Here is an 18,968-nt window from a genome sequence, read left to right on the forward strand (position 1 = left end):
CCACCCTGGTGAGATGTCCTCTCCAGTGAGCTGTCAGTGTTTAGGGGCTAACTCGCATATGGACAGGGCCACGGACCAGAATAAACGCCAGACTTTACATCCCAATCAACACGCACGTCTGAGAAATGCAGCCAGAGCAAAAAATAACACTGGGGAAATTATTAGTATTAGTTATTACTTAATTCAAGGTACAATGGTTTGCAGTGGTGGCCTAGCGGTTAAGGAAGTGGCCCCGTAATCAGAAGGTTGCCGGTTCGAATCTCGATCCGCCAAGGTGCCACGGAGCAAAGCACCTGCACAACATTTACATTTACAGCATTTATCAGACGCCCTTATCCAGAGCGACTTACAATCAGTAGTTACAGGGACAGTCTCCCTGGAGCAATTTAGAGTTAAGTGTCTTGCTCAGGGACACAATGGTAGTAAGTGGGATTCGAACCCGGGTCTTCTGGTTCATAGGCGAGTGTGTTACCCACTAGGCTACTACCACCCTATGGTAGTAGCCTATGCACAAAGCACACTGTGCACCGTGTGCTGTGAATCACAACGTCAATCACTTCACATGTTCTCCAGGGATTCTCCTGCACGCCACTACAACAGTTGGGCTCTACAGAACCGACGACACAGGCGATAAAATTCACACATTAATTTTTCGTTTTGTTCTACACGCGGTCGTCTGCACACCATCGGTGACGAACGCTGGAAAACTAACTGCATCCTTCCTGTTGCCACGGTCTGTGTTCGAGACGTTTTTTAGAGAAAGAAAGGGGGGAATGCTAATGCGGATTTGAATAAACACACCCGTCACAATAACAGCTTAAGAGCACTGAAATCAGCAGAATAGGGAAAGCATCACAAGAGACAATAGCTTCCTATTTAAATATAACCAGGTTGTGTCAGCACTGCGGTTATAAACGGCGAATCGGCCTGAAAATAATCCACGCCGCAACAAACTCACGCCTGTGTCAGACTTGGAGGAGTTGTTTTAAACAAAAAGCGCAAATGTGCAAATCCCCCGCACAGGGCTTTGGAGATAAGCTGCACTCGAGCAAGAGTTTGTCACCTTTTTGTATCTTCAGACATTACGCTCCGCGCGGCACGGCAGTTTTATTTTTTTATTTTTATGTGTGGGGGGAAAAAAAAAAAAAAAAAAACTTATCTTTAAGAAGAAGCACGGGACTTTCAAAGTTCCCCAGAGTTTCCTGCCCGGAACAACACACGGCAGCCGAATAATTGCGAGTGCTAATCAGAAAGCTCATTAATTATTAAATCGGCAGACGAACCTGCCTCTAATCCACGCGCGGCGAGCGCGCCGGGGCCAGACAATGGAAGGCGGCGCAGGTAAAGCCCATCAAACGCATTCGGAGGGGGAACTTTCGGCAAACTTACCGCACCCCCCCCCGTAAATCAGCCACGACTGCAAAAATCCGACGACTCCGGGGAGAATAACGGGGCGGACGACAACGCTGAGCGCGGAATTAAGAGGAGATTCGTTTTGCTTAAGCGGAGAATAATATGCATATCAAACAATTTGCTTTTTTTTTTTTTAAATCGTCAGTTCACCAGAGACGCAAACGCTAGATCGCAGCGGGACGTCTGCTCGCAGTTTTCCAAAAGTTGGGATTGTTAATGAGACAATAATAACATATGGCACGCCGGTGGGCTGGAAGATTGCCCAGAATATTTTCTGATGACTCTTCTGAAAAAAAAAAAACAAAGACGCGTTCGCATCACTCAAAGTCGGGCGCTCCGCCGCGGCCGCACTTCCCGCCGGAAACAAACGCAGCCGCTGACCTGCGGCCGCCGCGGGACTGATGAGGGACGCCTCGGATGTGGCATGGTGTCTCCTGGATTTATGACGGAGAACGCCACTACTGGTATCAGCAGATGCATGAAGCCATAACACACACACACACACACACACACACACACACACACTGTATTATCCACGACATGAAAAGAGCTGAAACAGAGGAACAGAAAGCATTATAGATGTGCCATGTTCTGAATCATCGGTGAGCGATGGCGGTGACACACTGGCTGCAGAAGGTAGGATGAGTAACGGGGGGAGGAAACCGTCTGCAGAGTTTGTTTCACATCAAGTTCAGGAAACTTTTCTGACCAAAACTTCCAAAGCTGGAATCACGTTCCATCAGAACCAAGTCCAGGTTTTGGTGGAGAACCACGCACGAAGCACCAAAGCGAGCGCCCTCTTCTCTTCACTTTTTCCGAACCAGCGCATGTCGCTGGTGCATTTAGGAGGTCTGGCCATCTCGCCTGCTGCTGCAGCTTTGACACAGGTGGTCAAGGAGTGCCGTACGCAACCTTCAGAAGAGTGCCTTTAAACGACATTTCCCGTCCAAAGCATTCGGGGCAGTGGTGGCCTAGAGGGTTGCCGGTTCGAATTCGAATGAGGTGCCACTGAGCAAAGCACCGTCCCCACACACTGCTCCCCGGGCGCCTGTCATGGCTGCCCGCTGCTCACTCGGGGTGATGGTTAAATGCAGAGGACACATTTCACTGTGTGCACCATGTGCTGTGCTGCTGCGTATCACTTCACTTTCACAGGCACCCTTTCACGGCCCTCTCTGCCAATCTGTGCTGCGCAGGAGGGGAAACGTCTCTTTGGTTTTCTATTCTCCAGCCTTTTTTTGGGGGGGTAAAGCTAAAGAAACGCAAACGGGCCCGAGAACGTCCATTCACAAAAGCTGCCTTTGGTCCGCTCGCTCCCTCCATTCACTTGGCCCCTGGACGTGTGCGCGATGCGCAGCCCATAATTGCAGCTACAAGCCCGGCTTTGTTGCCTCGCGTGAAACAAGCACTGTCGAGACATAATGGCGGACTGTTGTCTTGTTCTAGAGCCACACAAGACAACGGGGGCGCGTTCGGCCGAAGTCCTGGGCCCGTTTCACCTACGACACCGTCCCTCGGAAGCGGCGTGGTAACCGGCCGCGGCAAGGGTGGCAATCCGCACGTAACCACCCCCCCCTCCACCTGAGAGACGTGTCTCCACTCAGCACCAATCTGAGACGGGTGAAGGCCGTGCCGGGAGGCAAGGCCAGAGGAAACCACTCACGGAAAAACCAAAAAAAAAAAACCTACACACGCCTCTTCCTCAGGAATAAGCCTGGGGGCGATCTCTCGCATGGCCGGGGACCTTGCTGTCCAATAACAACCCCTACCTGGACGGTCCTGACTTTGGCGTAGATGTTATGGAATTTTATCGAACGTTCACGGAATACCGAGAAAGATGAATATTATTTCGCAACCCGGAGCCGCGTTGGAGTGCACGGACTTCCTGGGCACCTCGCTGCACGTGAGGACGGAAACCGGTCCCTGGTCTCCGCATCAGCCATAATGAATCTAGAACCTCTGCACGTTCCACGCAGGCCAGAAACACCAAGATTGAAAGAAGAAAAATTTTTTACATTTGAAACACTTTTTCACCTTTACCTGACGCACCGAACTGGCCGCTTCCAAGCGTGGTCGGCCTGTTCTTCCCGCTCACGGGCGGAGAAAACATCTACAGAAGAAGAAGAAGAAGAAAATCATCACCCTCCACCACATTCACCAGGACTTTATTACATGTTCATGCTGCATGACGGTGCATCATCATCATCTCGGGTCTGGACACCCCATCATAAAGTTGGGGCCAGGAAGTTCGTATTAAACCAACAGAACATCCACACGCTCTATGAAGCCAAAAGGAAAGTAAGTAAAAGGATGGAGACGGGATCGTACCGCGCTGAAGTCCAGCAGGTCGCTCAGCTCCTTGTCGGTCCCGACCGCGGCGATCCGCTGCTGAGGATTCATCCTGGCGACCCCGAGACGAATCTGGAGGAGGCGAATAAAGACAGGAGACGTCTTCCACACCGTGTCCCAGCCGGTCCACCCGCCCCCCCGTCCGTCCGTGGAAATGACACGACGCGAAATAACACGCCGCCGCAGCATCACTGCGCCGCGTTTACTCACACGTGTTAACGCGGTTTAAAACACGCCAACAAAACACGCGTACAGTTAGCAAAGAACAACACCCGGGCTGGTGAGGAAAACGTGCTTACTTCTGCTGCATTGTGGGGAAAAGCGCATACGAATCCCCTTCTGCGTTTTATTTTTTTTTTTTTAAATATCGATATTAAACACAGACGAGAGATTTAAAAAAAAAATTTAACAAACGTGTCCTCTGTGAAGTCGTAAACAAACCAAAATAAAAATAAAAAAGGCAAACGCGACCCTTCGCTCCACACCAGCTCCGGTCTTTTATCTCGCATCCCAACTTATTTCACCCAGTCCGAGAACCAAATAAAAAAAACTCACTGCAATATATATATATTTTTTACCTTTTCCCGTACAAAAATCCGACTAGGGTGCTCGGACGTGACCACGGCGGAGCCGCTCCCCCTCCGCGACGAATTCTGCCCACGAAACAATATTATTCTCGCCGAAAATCTCCCCCCCGTGTGCAACTTGCGAGTTTCCCTTAGGCAGACATTTTTTCGCTCGGGCGAGGGCCGAAGCACCGCGATGACGTTCGCGGCCGTATCCTTCCGCCCGTCGACGGGCGAGGGCCGGGGCGAGCCCTGTCACCCCCCAGCGGCCTCCGCCGCGCACTGCGACCCGGCGCGGCGGCACCGAGCGTCGGGTGGGAAGGAGCGAATTTGTTCTCGTCGTGCGTGGACGTCGGCGGCGAATCGACACATGTGCAGGATGTTGTACGGTGCGGGTCAAAAGTTCGGACACACCTTCACATTCGATGTGTTTTCTTTATTCTCATGACCATTTACGTTGGTAGATTCTCACTGAAGGCATCAAAACTATGAATGAACACGTGTGGAGTTATGTACTTAACAAAAAGTGGAGACCTGACCTCCACAGTCACCGGACCTGAACCCAGTCCAGATGGTTTGGGGTGAACTGGACCAACAAGTGCTAAACACCTCTGGGAACTCCTTCAAGACTGTTGGAGAAGCATTTCAGGTGACGACCTCTTGAAGCTCATCGAGAGAATGCCAAGAGTGTGCAAAGCAGTAATCAGAGCAAAGAAACTAGAATATAAAACATGTTTTTCAGTTATTTCACTTTTTTTTCGTTAAGTACATAACTCCACATGTGTTCATTCATAGTTTTGATGCCTTCAGTGAGAATCTACCAACGTAAATGGTCATGAAAATAAAGAAAAAACATTGAATGACAAGGTGTGTCTGTACTGTATATCACACCATATTTAATTACGCATAAATTCTGGTTTTGAAAGGTGGTGCTCATTCCCTTACGTCCAACAACATCCAGTTTATTAGACCAATGAACAGGAATCGGTTCAGAATAAGAGGCATCATTCGTTATGCACACTCTCTGAAATATTACTGTTTTACTAATGTCTTACTGATATAATTTCACGCTATATTATATATTAGATATCATAATTTCAAATAGACAATCGTGGATCTATATTTCACTTTTCTATGTAAAAAAAAGGCTTAACATGGATCAAGTTGTTTGAAAATGTTGATGAAGCGGGTGCTGCAAAGTTAGCGCAGACCTCTCCGGAATATCATCAGACATCGTGTTGGTCAACCTGCTGGGAAAGACGGGGCGAGCGGGACCCGCTCCCGCCAACGCAGCACCACGCCGGGACTATTTTCTCTTCCGCTGGCGCCGGCCGGGAGCGCAGCGTGTCGTGACGGCAGGGCCCTTTAAATGCGACCCACAACCGGCCACGTTGGCCGTAAGACCACTCGGGCTCTTGTTTCGGTTCTGCAGCCTGCGTGGTCGCCGACATGCAGGTAGAACGGCGTTATTTCGGACGCTGATGTTATGGGGACTCCTGGAACCCGTTTAACACTCCGGGTCCCTTCTCCGTCGCATGTTAATACGAGTCGTGTTACAGAGTGCGGTAAAGTTACTGTATTTATTTACTTTATTTTTTTTTACTGTAATTCGCCACGTTCGTGGTTGACGGGGGCGGCGCCACCTGTTAGACGGACTGATGCCGCGATCTGTCAAAAAATAAACCGCGTTACCGAACCTCACTACATTCTACCAGCGCTGATCAAGCTAACGTGGAAATCAGTATAAACGACTTCGGCTACATTCTCAATATTTAGAAATGTGCAGTACGCGCCAAAAGTTCGGACACACCTTCACATTCAATGTGTTTTCTTTATTTTCAGGACAATTTACGTTGGTAGATCCTCACTGAAGGCATCAAAACAATGAATGAACACATTTGGAGTTATGCACTTAACAAAAAGTGGAGACCTGACCTCCACAGTCACCGGACCTGAACCCAGTCCAGATGGTTTGGGGTGAGCTGGACCAACAAGTGCTAAACACCTCTTGGAACTCCTTCAAGACTGTTGGAGAAGCATTTCAGGTGACGACCTCTTGAAGCTCATCGAGCGAATGCCAAGAGTGTGCAAAGCAGTAATCAGAGCAAAGAAACTAGAATATAAAACATGTTTTCAGTTGTTTCACCTTTTTTGTTAAGTACATAACTACACATGTGTTCGATCATAGTTTTGATGCTTTCAGTGATAATCTACCAATGTAAATGGTCATGAAAATAAAGAAATCACATTGAATTGAAGGTGTGTGCAAACCTTTGGCCAGTACTGTATGTGAACGGACGGTGGACATGTTCTCCTTTTAGGTAAATGTCATATTAAAGTATGCACATTGTTTGTTACTATAGCGCTGGCTCCGTCATTTATCGAATAATATCGATGTTTATCCCCCACAAACTTGAACGGGGACCCTTGCGGACAGGAAGTGACGTCACCGCAGCGAACGCCAATAGGCGGCGGGGAGGGAGACTCCCATGGAGCATCGGGGTTTCCAGGCTGACTCGCAATGCGAGTTTCTGATGTCGGTCGCACGTCGTGAACAAAAAGCCGAGCGGTGAGGGCGACGTCACGCCGCGCGCTGCCCGAGCAGCAGAACGAAACGCACGACAGAATAAACGCAGTATAAACGCACGACGCCGCGCCGCCGCGCCGTCGGACGCAGCCGCTAGCTTAGCCGATCGGCCAAGGCCAATGCGAAGCCGGATCGGCGACGTTGGCTGACGCCAACCCGCCTCCTCGCACGCCGCGAGTGCCGCTGTTCCGTGGCGGCCGTTCCAAGTGTTGAACAACCGCTGGTTGGACGTACGGAACGCGGTCACGGCCCGAACCGAACGGCAACTTTCCGTCATGCAGATCTGTGTGACGGTTAGCTTAGCCGCGTACGCTAACCGGCTGCTGTGCGCCCGGAGTAACTGCGTTGTAAACCACGTAATAAAACGCAGCCACTCGCGGGCAAACGTGAAATTGGCATGTCTGGAATTCCCTCCTGCCGTTTTGGACGGAGTTCTACCATTCGTCTAGCACAGGGAGAGTCTAAAGTAGCGTGTTTTTGTTCTTCTGCAGATCTTGTGTTTGAGAACCCACCCCCTCACATGGTGTCATTGCTGTGTGGGGTTGACCTTAATGTTAATCCTCTCCAGACCGTCGCCCTTGGTCCAGGAATATGTTCCCGGTTGGACGACCACTTTAAGCCCCAGTCATGTCTGAGCTGTTTATGGAGTGTGAGGAGGAGGAACTGGAGCCATGGCAGAAGGCCATCACTGAAATCAACTTAGTGGAGGATGACGATGACGACGAGCCCATATTTGTTGGGGAGATTCAGAGCTCCAAGCCAATCAACTCTAGACACAGTAAGTGCTCCTGTCCAAAACCGTTCCCATTATGTGTCTGGACTGAAATCCCAAGGTGGGCAGTATATGGACTAGATGTGGGCACCTTCACTGGTCTCACGATTCAATAACGATCATCAGTGCCTTCATATCGATGCATCATGATGCATGCCATCAATTTGGTTCACAGGATGTTTTCAAATACGACAGTTCAGGTCTCATGCTGTGTGCATGCTTTGATTTCATACAATGAGCAATGAACTTCTCAAAACAGAATGTATTATTTCACTGCAGTGACAAGGAAAATTATTGAACTGACATTATTGTTCTACTGTAATACAGTAGAAGTAAATGCCAGTTTTTCAGTGTTTTATCAACTCAGTCACAGCATAGAAATTATACGTTTTCTGTTGAAAAAGGTAAAACAATCATTTTGAAAGGGTACAATACAAAGATTCGGTTCAAGGCCTCTATTGTCTAGATTAATTTAAATATCGCCTGGGTCAGACCTCCATGGCATCAGGTGATCGTGGGCTGATTATAGACTGTTTTTCTGCTCGTTGGAGAAAATCTAAAGCCATTTTCAGACAGAACGTGGCGTTCGCCATGGGGCTCAGCGCGTGTTTTTCTAAACTCTCGGATAATGCTGTGTCGTAGATCTCTGGACATTCTGTGAAAGATCAGCTTTCTCCTCCATTCCCACTTCGTGTGTGTGTTTCGAAGTGGTAGAAATAAAACTTGCCCACTTGTGGCTACTCTGGAGATCAGGCAGCCACAGGTTTTTTTTAACATGAATTTTTCTACTGCTGCCAGAAAATCACCAAGCAACGTCATTATGATGTGATCGATTATGTTCTACGTTGCGTCGTTGCAATATCGTCCACGTCTGCATCGCGATGCATCGATTATACGATTAGTTTCAACACCCATAATATTATCAGACGCTCGTATCCAGATTGCATTACAGTCAGTAGTGACAGGGACAGTCGCCCTGGAGACACTCAGGGTTAAGTCTCTTGCTCAGGGACACAATGGTAGTAAATGGTGTTTGAACCTGGGTCTTCTGGTTCATAGGCGAGTGTCTTTTTGAGATCCAAAATATATTCTCTTATTAATTTGCTCTACAATTTGAGTCAATTGAATCACCAACGCATTACATTCATTTTTTGAACAAGACTTTTAACGTTTTTCTCTGCAACAGTTTTCCTTGGGCTAGTTTTACAGCAATGACAAACCTAGATCAAATCATAATTTATTGAGAGGTGTTTTAAAAAACAATTCCTTGTGCATTTGTTACTGGTAAAACAAGCATCTGCATCATGTTCTGAATGGTATTTACAGCTCCTGGCCAGCAGAATGTTATGGCAGCACGCTACAGCGGGTCAGTCAGCACTACATCTCCACAGAAGCCCCCTCCCGCCACCACGCAGCCCACCAAACATGGCCCATACGCAAACAGGAGCCAGTCAGTCGCCAGCCCCGTACTCATCACGGCCAGTTCTCCTCAGGGCGGGGTCCAGAATGTGAGTCGCGTGGTCAGTTCAGCCACTCCTCAGCCCATCATCATCAACAACCAGGTACGCTGTCCAGATGGAACCCGAAATAATATTGATTATTGCAGTAAATTAAAGAATTATTATTATTTTTTAACAAAAGTACCATTGCCTTTCAGGGGTACATAGTTACCTCCCCACAGATAAGCAACAACTCTTCGCTAATTGCCTCTCTTCGCTCAGAGTATCCACCGGGTACTTCGTTCAAAGTGCTACCAGGTGCTTTGTCCTTGAGAGAATTTTTCAGCCTGGCCATAAATACCCTCAGTTTTTATTTTAACACGTTTTCTCCCCTGCAGCTGCACAGTCGATCAATCCAGAGGGAACCACATCGAAGCCTGCACAAGGGGTCGTCCACAGACCCCAAGTTCAACTGATCCAGAACAACGTGGTGACGCTGAGCAATCCCCGGTGCCCTCCAGAGCCTTCAGCGCAGCCCACTGTGCACCACATTGCCATAAGCCAGCAGAGGGTGGGCACGAACAACGCAACATCCAAGCCCATGCAGGTGACACTTGAGTCGGGCCAAATGAAAGTAGCCAGTCATGTGAGACAGGACAACGTGGCAGCCTTGACCTCCATTCAGCCTGTCAACAAAGGTGAGAACCTGTTCGCACCTACTTCCTGCTTTTACATATTTGGTTTTGGGGGCGTTTTATGGACATGAAATTGTCAAGACCCAATCTATTTAGGGTTTTTAATCACATTTGCTTCCTCTTGCACACAGATAATGGGACATTGCTAAAAAGAGTGTTTCCACTTGATAATGATGACAAAGTGAAAAGGTCCAGACTTGGAATGGGTACGTTCTGTTTCGCTACACGAGGCAATTTTGAATAATTCTATACAGGAAACAATTATGTTTCATGTTTTTAAGAGGTTAAAAATGAAACATTTGAGTTCTGTTTATGTTTTTATTTCATGGCCTTTTATGGTTCATTTTTTGTTTACATTCTAAAAATAGTCTGAAAAGAGAGACAGAAATTAATTGCCTGTGTATATTTGTCACATTTTATTTGAATTTGTCTGTAACCAAATTTCAATGACTTCTGTTAATTGCAGGGATATTCAAACCCTCGGAATCTGCAGAAAACGAAACTCCCTTAAAGAAAAACTGCCCAAAGTGCGGCATTAACTTCAGAGTGCCTGATCCCCTAAGGCGACACATGAAGGTGCGTTCACATGGAAGGATTCAGTTTCCTCCATGACTCCCATAAAGCTGCTTTTTTTTTTTTTTTTAACTATTTCAGCAAAGCTTCCAAGTGACAGGGTTATTTGCTTTGCCCAGGTCTTTGCATTTCGTCTTTATTAAAATTGAGTTGGGTACAGCAGTGTAGTGCTACAAGTCCCTAGTTTAAATTGATAAATATCTCATTTACATAATAAAGTGTAATTATTTAAAATTGGAAATTAAATCACAATTAATATTAATTCAAAATGGCATAAATGATAAAACTGGTAATTAAAATATGGTTAAATTATTGTCATGTTGAGATATTGCACATTTGGTGTATCATGAATTCTAATGAAGTCACTCTGACCCCTCAAAGTAAGTGGGTTGGACACGCTACTGAAGCCCATGTCCTTTCCAATATGCTCCATTCAAGATATTGGTCAAGTGTTTAAATAACTCCTCAATAAGTTCCTCCAATTTACCTGCTACATATTCACGTTCTCTTACCAGCTCTGCTGGAAAATCACCCCTGAGTGGTAACACCATCTGGAAAAAGGACACAGCTTCAGAACCAACCAATAAAAGATCTTGCCCACTTACTTTAAAGGGGCAAACTGGCCGAATGATGAAGCACTGAATGTGCCTAAATTTAATTGTGAAATATTACTTAAGTATTGATTTATTTAAATATCAATAATAGCCATGTCTTTTCAGTCCACTCATTAGCAGTGTTTTATACAGTCACCTGAAGACCATTGACAATTTTGTAAGGCATTTGCAGTGTTTCAAATTGATGTTAAAACTTTATGTATCACGGTGAGGATTTGTCTTCGTTTTCTACTTTGCATCAAACTTTAGATCACAGGGAAACATTATTTTCCTGCCTTCCTCAGAGTTGCTGCCCACAACTAATAGACAATGAGTATCCCATGTGCTCGAATCCCGACAAACCTGTATCCTCATTCCGATCATTCGACGTGGAGAAAGGGAAGCTCATCATGCTTGTGTCAGATTTCTACTATGGGCAGTGCGACGGGGACAGAGTTCACAACGCTGAGCAGAAGACCATCACCACCTTCAAGTGTAACAGCTGCTTGAAGGTTCTCAAAAACAACATCAGGTAACTTGTTTCTTTCCACTTCATGTGCCTGGATTGACCAGGATTTCTGAAACCCAAGGTTGTACATGAACAATCACACGCTTCAGTATCGCAGCACTTTTTGTGCTTCTGTATTGATTTCCCCAAACAGAATAATGAGTTAAAAAGTTTATGGTTAATCTTAAAATGTATACAGAAACTGCAGTTGCCTGGTCTTCTCCATGATAAACCAGGCTTGGCTCTACACAGGGGCTCTTATTAGAGAGAGGAGCTCCTCTCACATACAGGACCCTATCACCCCTTCAGATGGGGGAGGAAGTCAGCCCCGCATGGCCCCCAGGGGCCCTGGATGACGAACGATGGGTAGTTTGGGTGGTGTAAGAGCTGTTCCCTTTGATTAAATAACTTCGCTCTGGAACGTGGCAAGAAAAAGCTTCTGTAAGCTCCTTTTAATGGGGAGATGCGTTCGCGCTGCACCCTGACTCTGGCAGCTGGGGTCAGAGTTCAGCCGCATACAAATCCCTATTAGGGGAGCTGAGGTAGCAGAACGCGGCGCTGAAAAATGGGCCTCTCCGCTGCAGGGCAGCGGTGGCAGACACAGACTGGGAGGCTGCAGGCAGGCGAGGGGCAGCCCGTCATTAAGCCCGACAAGAAAGCCGCTGTAATTGCCGGTATTATAATGGCCATTATGCATGCTTAGAAATAAAGGTGCACGGAGAATGGTCGCTAATTCATCTTTCTGAAACCTCGGGGGACGGAGACACAGCTTTGTTGTGCGCACACAAGGCCAAGCAACAAGCCTTTGCCCCCACCCCTATTTCAAAGCGTTGTAAGACTGTTGCGTTAGCTTTGTTCCCACGATGACATAAAGTTCAGCTTTGTCTGTGGCCGCCTTTTGAGATTTCATGTTCTGGTGAGGGTTGTGTTAACGAAAAAAGAAAATAGGGCGAGCGCGTCTGTTGCACTTGGAAGTTATTTTAAGTAACGTTTTCGACATTAAAAGCAAGACAAAGTCGAGCCGTGAAGCCCACAGAGATGGAAGCGGTTGAGGTGTCGCTGCTCTTGTTGCTTTTGAAGTCGGTGCGTTACGGCCCGTCAGACACCTGTCTGCTGTCATGCCGCGAAACGCGTCTTGTCGTTTTTTTTTTTTTTTTTTCCGGCTCCGCCTCCCCTCTCACACTCTCTCGGTCTTAACCCGGCGCGCACAGGTTTATGAACCACATGAAGCATCACCTGGAGCTGGAGAAGCAGAACAGCGAGAGCTGGGAGAGCCACACCACCTGCCAGCACTGCTACCGCCAGTACTCCACCCCCTTCCAGCTGCAGTGCCACGTGGAGAGTGCCCACAGCCCCTTCGAGTCCACCAGTACGGACCTTTCACCTTTTATATGCAGCGCACTTTATTCCTTTATCCTTCATTCCAATCTTTCGCTTCTGTTTCCGTGTTGTAGCTAATTGTAAAATATGTGAGCTGGCCTTTGAGACGGAGCAAGTTCTGCTGGAACATATGAAAGACAACCACAAACCAGGCGAGATGCCATATGCCTGTCAGGTATGCTATATGAAATTTACAGTATTTATTAGGCGCCCTTATCCAGAGCACCCTACAGTCAGTAGTAGTTAGGACAGTCCCCCCGGAGACTCAAGGTTAAGTGTCCTGCTCAGGGAGGCACTGGAAGTAAGTGGGGTTCGAACCTGGGACTTCATGGTCTTCTACCCCTGAAATGCTAAGTTATGTGAGAGCGCACACAACGTTTGCACCAAGGATTCTGTTGTCTCCGCAGGTCTGTAACTACAGGTCCTCGTTCTTCTCCGACGTGGAGACGCATTTCCGGACAGTCCACGAAAACACTAAAGACCTGCTGTGCCCCTTCTGCCTAAAGGTCCTGCGCAGCGGCCACATGTACATGCAGCACTACATGAGGCATCAGGTGAGGCAGCCGATTAACCTTTGACCCCCGCATCCCAAAGCGGCCTCCCTCAAGTCTCCTGTGGTATCCTGACACAGTAGTGGATATCATAGCTGAGGACCATGAAGCCAGTCTGATGACGTATTTTGAACATCGTAAAATCTCCCGCATTTCAATGACTCTGGATCAGTCATTGTTGACTGACCGGTGAAGGTATGATTTGTAAAATATAGAGTTATCGTTCAGCTGGTTTTCATCACTCAACTGTTGAAAGCATTGAATGGTCTTATTTATCATCCTATTTCTCTGGAACTGGGGCTTAAGGCTGATCTGAAGTCAGCAGAATGCGCAACTCACTTGTGAGTTGCCCTGTTGCCTCTCACCGCGAGCCTGGATTGATTTGGTTGTCTGCCGAACACCTTGCTGCAATACATAACGTGCTGACGGCACGGGCTGTTCTCCTTCGCCAGCCTTTAGGGGCCCGGGGTGGCAGAGCGGAAGCCAGACGGGCGCTCCGATCGCAGACAGCTGAGAGAACTTGCTTCGAAACCGATAACGAGGCCGAGGCCGTTCTTCTCTAGCAGCAGCTTTCTGTCAATGACCTGTAGTTTAGACAAGAGAAAAATGTGCTGAAGGCAGGGCCATGCTACACACAGGTGTGCTCTAACTCTATGCTTGTGTGTTTAAAATAAATCTGATTAATGTTCATGGCTTCATCTGACCCCACGGTATGTCAATCACAACATGCATAATCATATTTTGTCTTCTTATTGGATTCCCAGAAAAGTCCAGCTTCGTCCTCCACAGCTGGCCAGTGTCAGTGTTCCATTTTGTCGTGTTCCACTTAATATTCCTGTATGTTGCTGGCTGATTTGTGGTGTTCTTATTTATTTAGAAAAAAGGGATACACCGTTGCGGAAAGTGCCGGCTGAACTTCCTTACGTACAAGGAGAAAGTAGAGCACAAGACCCACTTCCATCGGACGTACAGGAAACCCAAAAGCCTGGAGGGGCTGCCACCTGGCACCAAGGTAGGGCAGATCTTCATCAAGGACCTATTCAATATAGCAAAAGCTATATTGAGATTATATTGCAATAGGTCTGAACTCAAATCAAATGTCTGTTTTTTTTTTTTTTATCCATTTATTGCTTATTTATGTTCTGTTCGTGTTTCGTCTTAATTTCTCAGGTAACAATTCGTGCTTCTCTCACTGGTGGCTCACCAACCTCGTCCAGCACTACCAGCAGGTCCAGCATCAGCGTGGTCCCCTCCAGTCCCGTCTCCAAACAGACAGCCAGAGCTCAGGCCAAATTGCCCCACACGCAGATCCCGCTTTCCATCAGAGCCAAGGGCAGCACCAGCAAGAAGCAGGACCGTCAGAAGCCCCAGGAGAAGTTCAATGATTTCCTCAAGAACCTCAGGTGGACCAGAATCCATAAAATGTCTGTTGTGGAAAACTAATTGTTGTTCAACTTTATTTACCAAAGTATATCGTTGCAATGCGTTATCAACTGTGTAGTAATTATTTTTTTCTTTCTCCTGCCAGCAGAAGTTCTGCTGTGAACATTTGTATCGAGTGTTCTTTCGAGGTGAAGGATTATTACGATCACTTCTCAATTATCCTCGGCTGCAGCGCGTGCAAGTACCGAACATGCTGCCGGAAGTCTTTTAGCAATCACATGATTAGGTAATTTCTGCGAGTTGATAAATCTTTTACACGTGATTTATGATGTTTTACTCACTGCACCTCGTCCTTCTCAGGTTTCACAGTTCCATATCGAAAGATCGATTTCGGAAGATGAATCGGCACCGCAGTGCCTTACGGTTGGTGTGAGCAGTTATTTGCTTGGATCTGTTTCCACCTGGAAATGAGTCATGGGGATGGAGGGACAACGTTTATATTCGGCACCACGTGAAATAAATAAAATGCTGAGGCTCAGTAACTTTGAAAACGGCAAAATCAATAAGCAATCTTCTCTCTTCAACAAACCTGCAGGAACCTGACTCTGGTTTGCCTGAACTGTGACTTCCTGGTCAGCGCTTCTGCCAGTGACCTGATGAGCAAACACCTGATTGACCGTCCCAACCACACCTGCCAGGTCATCATGGAGCAGAACGTCCGGGCGATGCGGAACCAAGGTACTGAAAGATTTTCTAGCAAAGAAGCAAAACAAGAAAAAATGCTGAATACCCACAGAAATTTGCAGTTAATTTTTTTTTTTTTTTCTTCAAATCATTTTTATTATTTTTAATAGATCACCAGAGGAAGGACTTCAACCGAGAGAGGCAAGTCCACCGGGTCTTTGTTTACAACTGTGATAACCTTGTAGAATAATCCGGATCACTGTAGGAATGGCTTTTAACGTGACTTTTTTTATTTAATGAACGATTGCATTTTACACTCCCATGTCCTCACTCAGCATGTGAGGTTCTGTAAAGTAAAAGTGAAGTTATTGTGAAATACTGCGGCACAGCAGCACTCCAGTGTTTAACCCGTCACCTTACTGAGCAGTGGGCAGCCAAGGAGTGTGTGGGGACGGTACCTTTTGGGATCCGAACCTAGTCCAACCACTGCCCCAAGGCTTTTAATTATGTTAGTAACACACATATAACATAAAACATTGGTGCAATGTCATGTTCCTTAAAGTGTTTGGATTAAAATGAGGGTGTTTTATGTTCTCAATTTTCAGTTTAACAATCTGCCCGTTGTACTTTTTTCCTTTTTAAAATGAGTCATTTTCAGTTCTGTGGTTTTTTTTTTTTTTTTTTTTTGCAGAAAATGTATAATGGAATTTAGCGATTTTAAAGTACCGTAGAATTGTAAAATGCTTGTTTATTTTAATATAATGTGTAAACATGAGAGAATGGAAGATACTGAGTGACAAACCCGGTTTGTATTGATTGAATGCTGAAAGAAATTTGTGGAACATCCAGGTGGTCTTGACACCGGTGAATCTATGTGTTAAAGAGATCTTTGGTTTCTTCCTTTCTGGTCCGTTTTTTGTCGATTTAGGGGAGTTGATGGGAAGCCCTGGTTTGTCTAAATTTAAATACATATGTGGAACTGTAAAATGTGAGGCTTTGTCAAAAACCTAATCACTACAAAAATGAATAAAAGACCAGGTCAGTTTTCCTTGTAGCCATTCATGCAAAAATCTGGATTATTTAGGTTTATTCCTTCACAAATGTTCCAAATCACTAATTAATGCTTGCAGCTGCATGGCGCATTTTATAGATTTATTTTTCCATGCATTTTTTTAATACTTAAAAGTCCTCTAAAATTCTCTTTTTATTTGAAGACTTGATATCTTTTTTTTTTTTTAAACAATTAATAGGTAAAAATAATCCAGGCAATTTAAACGCCCCAATTATAGACTTGGTGGCGTTTGATTGAGTATGTCTGTGTATTACCTTGTCCCTGACCTCTGAATTGTATCGTTTACTGTGAAAAATCATCTCTGCGTTTTTCTTTTCCATTAGACTAATTGAACGGCGCATTAAGAGCATTTCTCGCAGCCCTGTTTAACGTAGACTGGAGCGTTGGCCTTAATTAACGCCGGGGGAAGATTCCGCAATTAATGCAAACCGGATAGAGGTCGCTGGAAGTCAACAAAAGTTGTTAAAGGAAATTGGGCAAGTTGGGAACTCTCAGCATGCCGCCGATCCTCAGAGACTGCGAGAGTCAACAGTGCACCAGAGACCTTAAAGTTCATGTGGGCGGCTCATCAATCTGTTTTTTTGCTGTTAATGCATATTATCCCACTCTTCCCTATCACATTAATTCCGGATTTGGATTAAAAAGGTTTCTCCTTTTTTAGGTGTAATGTTGAAGGACCCGAGGAGGGAAGCAGGACTGATAAGGTAAAGAAAAGGCAGAAATTGTTTACCGATACATATTTATGTGTGGGGTATTTATTTACTTTTACTTCTGTTGAAGGACTCATCACTCAATAGTGCAGGCAATGCGAACAGGTACTGAACGCTGTAGTGCTGTTTAGCTCTCTGAACGATTTTTATACCTGCTATCCAGAAGTAATGCAGTATTTTTGTAGCACATCCAGGTCTGATGGTACCAAAGATGATCCTGAGGGCGAAGGAAGTAGGAGCAGCAATAGAGACGAAGATGACAAGAAGGAAGAGTCATCACAGAACGCCGAGGAGGAGACTGAGACGATCCAGACACAGACAGCTGACAAAGAAGGACAGGAGAGAGAATTAGAGGAACCCACGCCGCCTCCTGAGCCGAGGGAGGACGGAGCGCCAGTAGAAGAGGACGAGGCGTCTTTCAAGGAGTTCCTGAGCAAGCCTGACAACCCCAGGTCCGTCAGCTCCTACCACAGTGAGCACAGCAGCACGCAGCTGGAGCCTCTCACCCCTTCCAAGATCCTGGAGGACGAGGCCACTGAGATCCAGCCCGAAGTGCCTGATACCGAAGCAGTCTCAGACCACGAAGAGGCTCCCTCCAGCCCAGGAAAAGCCAAAGAGTCCTCGCTGGCGTAGCGGTTCTGGATTCTTCAGACGTGTTTGGTTTTAAACTGCTCTAGGAAAGAGGGAGAAAAAAAGCTGAATTTGAACTACTTTTTTTTTTCTCCCTGACTTCAGCAACTTTCTCATGCGTCTGCAGACCTTTTACAATAAGAAAACTTGAATACTGTATAGTATTTTCCATGTATGTATAAAAAAAAAAAAGTCCATTAAGCAATGTGAAGACACTTAACCAGTGACTGGTGTTTGTTGCATTCGATTGTAATGTCATGAGCCTCTGAACATAGGAAATTCCTCCCTGTGACTGGGACTTTTTTTTTTTTTTTTAAATCCTTGGTTCTTCATCTTTGGGGCCGGGTTGTTGCCGCTCTCCCTTTTTATCGCTGTAAATGCGCTGTGGTTTTAAGCTGAACATTTTTAAAAGATTTCAAGTAGTCATGTGAGATCACAACATGTTTAGTGTTTTATTGCCCTGGCTTGACAGTTTTTTTTTCTACACTTGTATAGAGTTACATTCCGGTGAATGTCAGTCCACCCATGTTTGCTACAGAATCTCCGAAATGAGACCCCTTTCCACTGGATGGGGGTGCAGGTTTTCAAGGCAAATAAACTTTGCTAATATATTTATTCCTTTTATCTGCTTTCCCCCCCCCCCCTCTCTTTTTCAGAAATAATTACTATACTTCTTATTGCACCCTCTAGTGGTGGATGAGCGAGCTTGGTTCTGATTGCCTGTATTTTTGTTTTAATTAAATTGGTATGAATGGAGTGTTTGATAATGAATTAACATGATCATAAAAGGAATCTGTGATACTCGCTTCATTATCTCAACCCGCGTGTTAAGCTGATTAATAAGACGCTGCTGTTGTGCGCCGTAAATAACCATGCTGGGGGAGAATGGGGGTTGGGGGGCCTTCAGGGAGGAGCCGCAGCCCTGATTTTATTGCTTTGACAAGTGACAGGGAGAGTGTTGCTTTTGGGCGAAGTGTGTGAGGATGAAGCGTGCTGTCTTGTAAAACGACTTTCATGCAACCTTCAAAGCCACACTAGTGGCACACAGTGTTTAGTATGTGTA

The 18,968-nt window shown here is 46.1% G+C and overlaps 2 protein-coding genes across 13 annotated transcripts in view; one reads left to right on the forward strand and one right to left on the reverse strand.

Moving 5' to 3' along the window:
- Window positions 1-4,488, reverse strand: part of tcf12 (transcription factor 12) — a 73,947-nt gene extending 69,459 nt beyond the window's left edge. For 5 of the 10 annotated variants that reach the window (XM_028956085.1, XM_028956081.1, XM_028956082.1 and 2 more), the window contains exons 1-3: window positions 4,341-4,488; window positions 3,742-3,834; window positions 3,448-3,523 (exon numbers count right to left, since the gene is read on the reverse strand). In XM_028956085.1, coding sequence (XP_028811918.1) covers window positions 3,448-3,523; window positions 3,742-3,813 — 148 coding nt within the window. In that variant the 5' untranslated portion in view covers window positions 3,814-3,834; window positions 4,341-4,488. Of the gene's footprint in view, window positions 1-3,447; window positions 3,524-3,741; window positions 3,835-4,340 lie in introns of those variants that run through there. The other 5 variants (XM_028956084.1, XM_028956083.1, XM_028956079.1 and 2 more) reach the window with 3 other exon arrangements.
- A 2,298-nt stretch (window positions 4,489-6,786) lies between these two features.
- Window positions 6,787-18,516, forward strand: znf280d (zinc finger protein 280D). Of its 3 annotated transcripts, none has more exons than XM_028957025.1 (20): window positions 6,787-6,897; window positions 7,407-7,693; window positions 9,014-9,249; window positions 9,345-9,444; window positions 9,525-9,824; window positions 9,953-10,027; window positions 10,288-10,397; window positions 11,293-11,519; window positions 12,707-12,864; window positions 12,950-13,050; window positions 13,283-13,429; window positions 14,304-14,438; window positions 14,597-14,829; window positions 14,955-15,095; window positions 15,170-15,232; window positions 15,405-15,547; window positions 15,664-15,694; window positions 17,227-17,269; window positions 17,346-17,380; window positions 17,461-18,516. In XM_028957025.1, exons 2-20 carry the CDS (start codon window positions 7,543-7,545, stop codon window positions 17,906-17,908), a joined length of 2,877 nt encoding a protein of 958 aa, XP_028812858.1. In that variant the 5' UTR covers window positions 6,787-6,897; window positions 7,407-7,542; the 3' UTR covers window positions 17,909-18,516. The 3 variants fall into 3 exon arrangements, with proteins under 3 accessions (XP_028812858.1, XP_028812860.1, XP_028812859.1); XM_028957027.1 differs by having other exon boundaries at window positions 14,958-15,095; XM_028957026.1 differs by having other exon boundaries at window positions 6,797-6,897; window positions 7,484-7,693.
- Window positions 18,517-18,968: the final 452 nt, after the last annotated feature.

Source organism: Denticeps clupeoides, chromosome 16, assembly GCF_900700375.1.
Source record: "Denticeps clupeoides chromosome 16, fDenClu1.1, whole genome shotgun sequence".
Classification (NCBI taxonomy): Eukaryota; Metazoa; Chordata; class Actinopteri; order Clupeiformes; family Denticipitidae; genus Denticeps; species Denticeps clupeoides.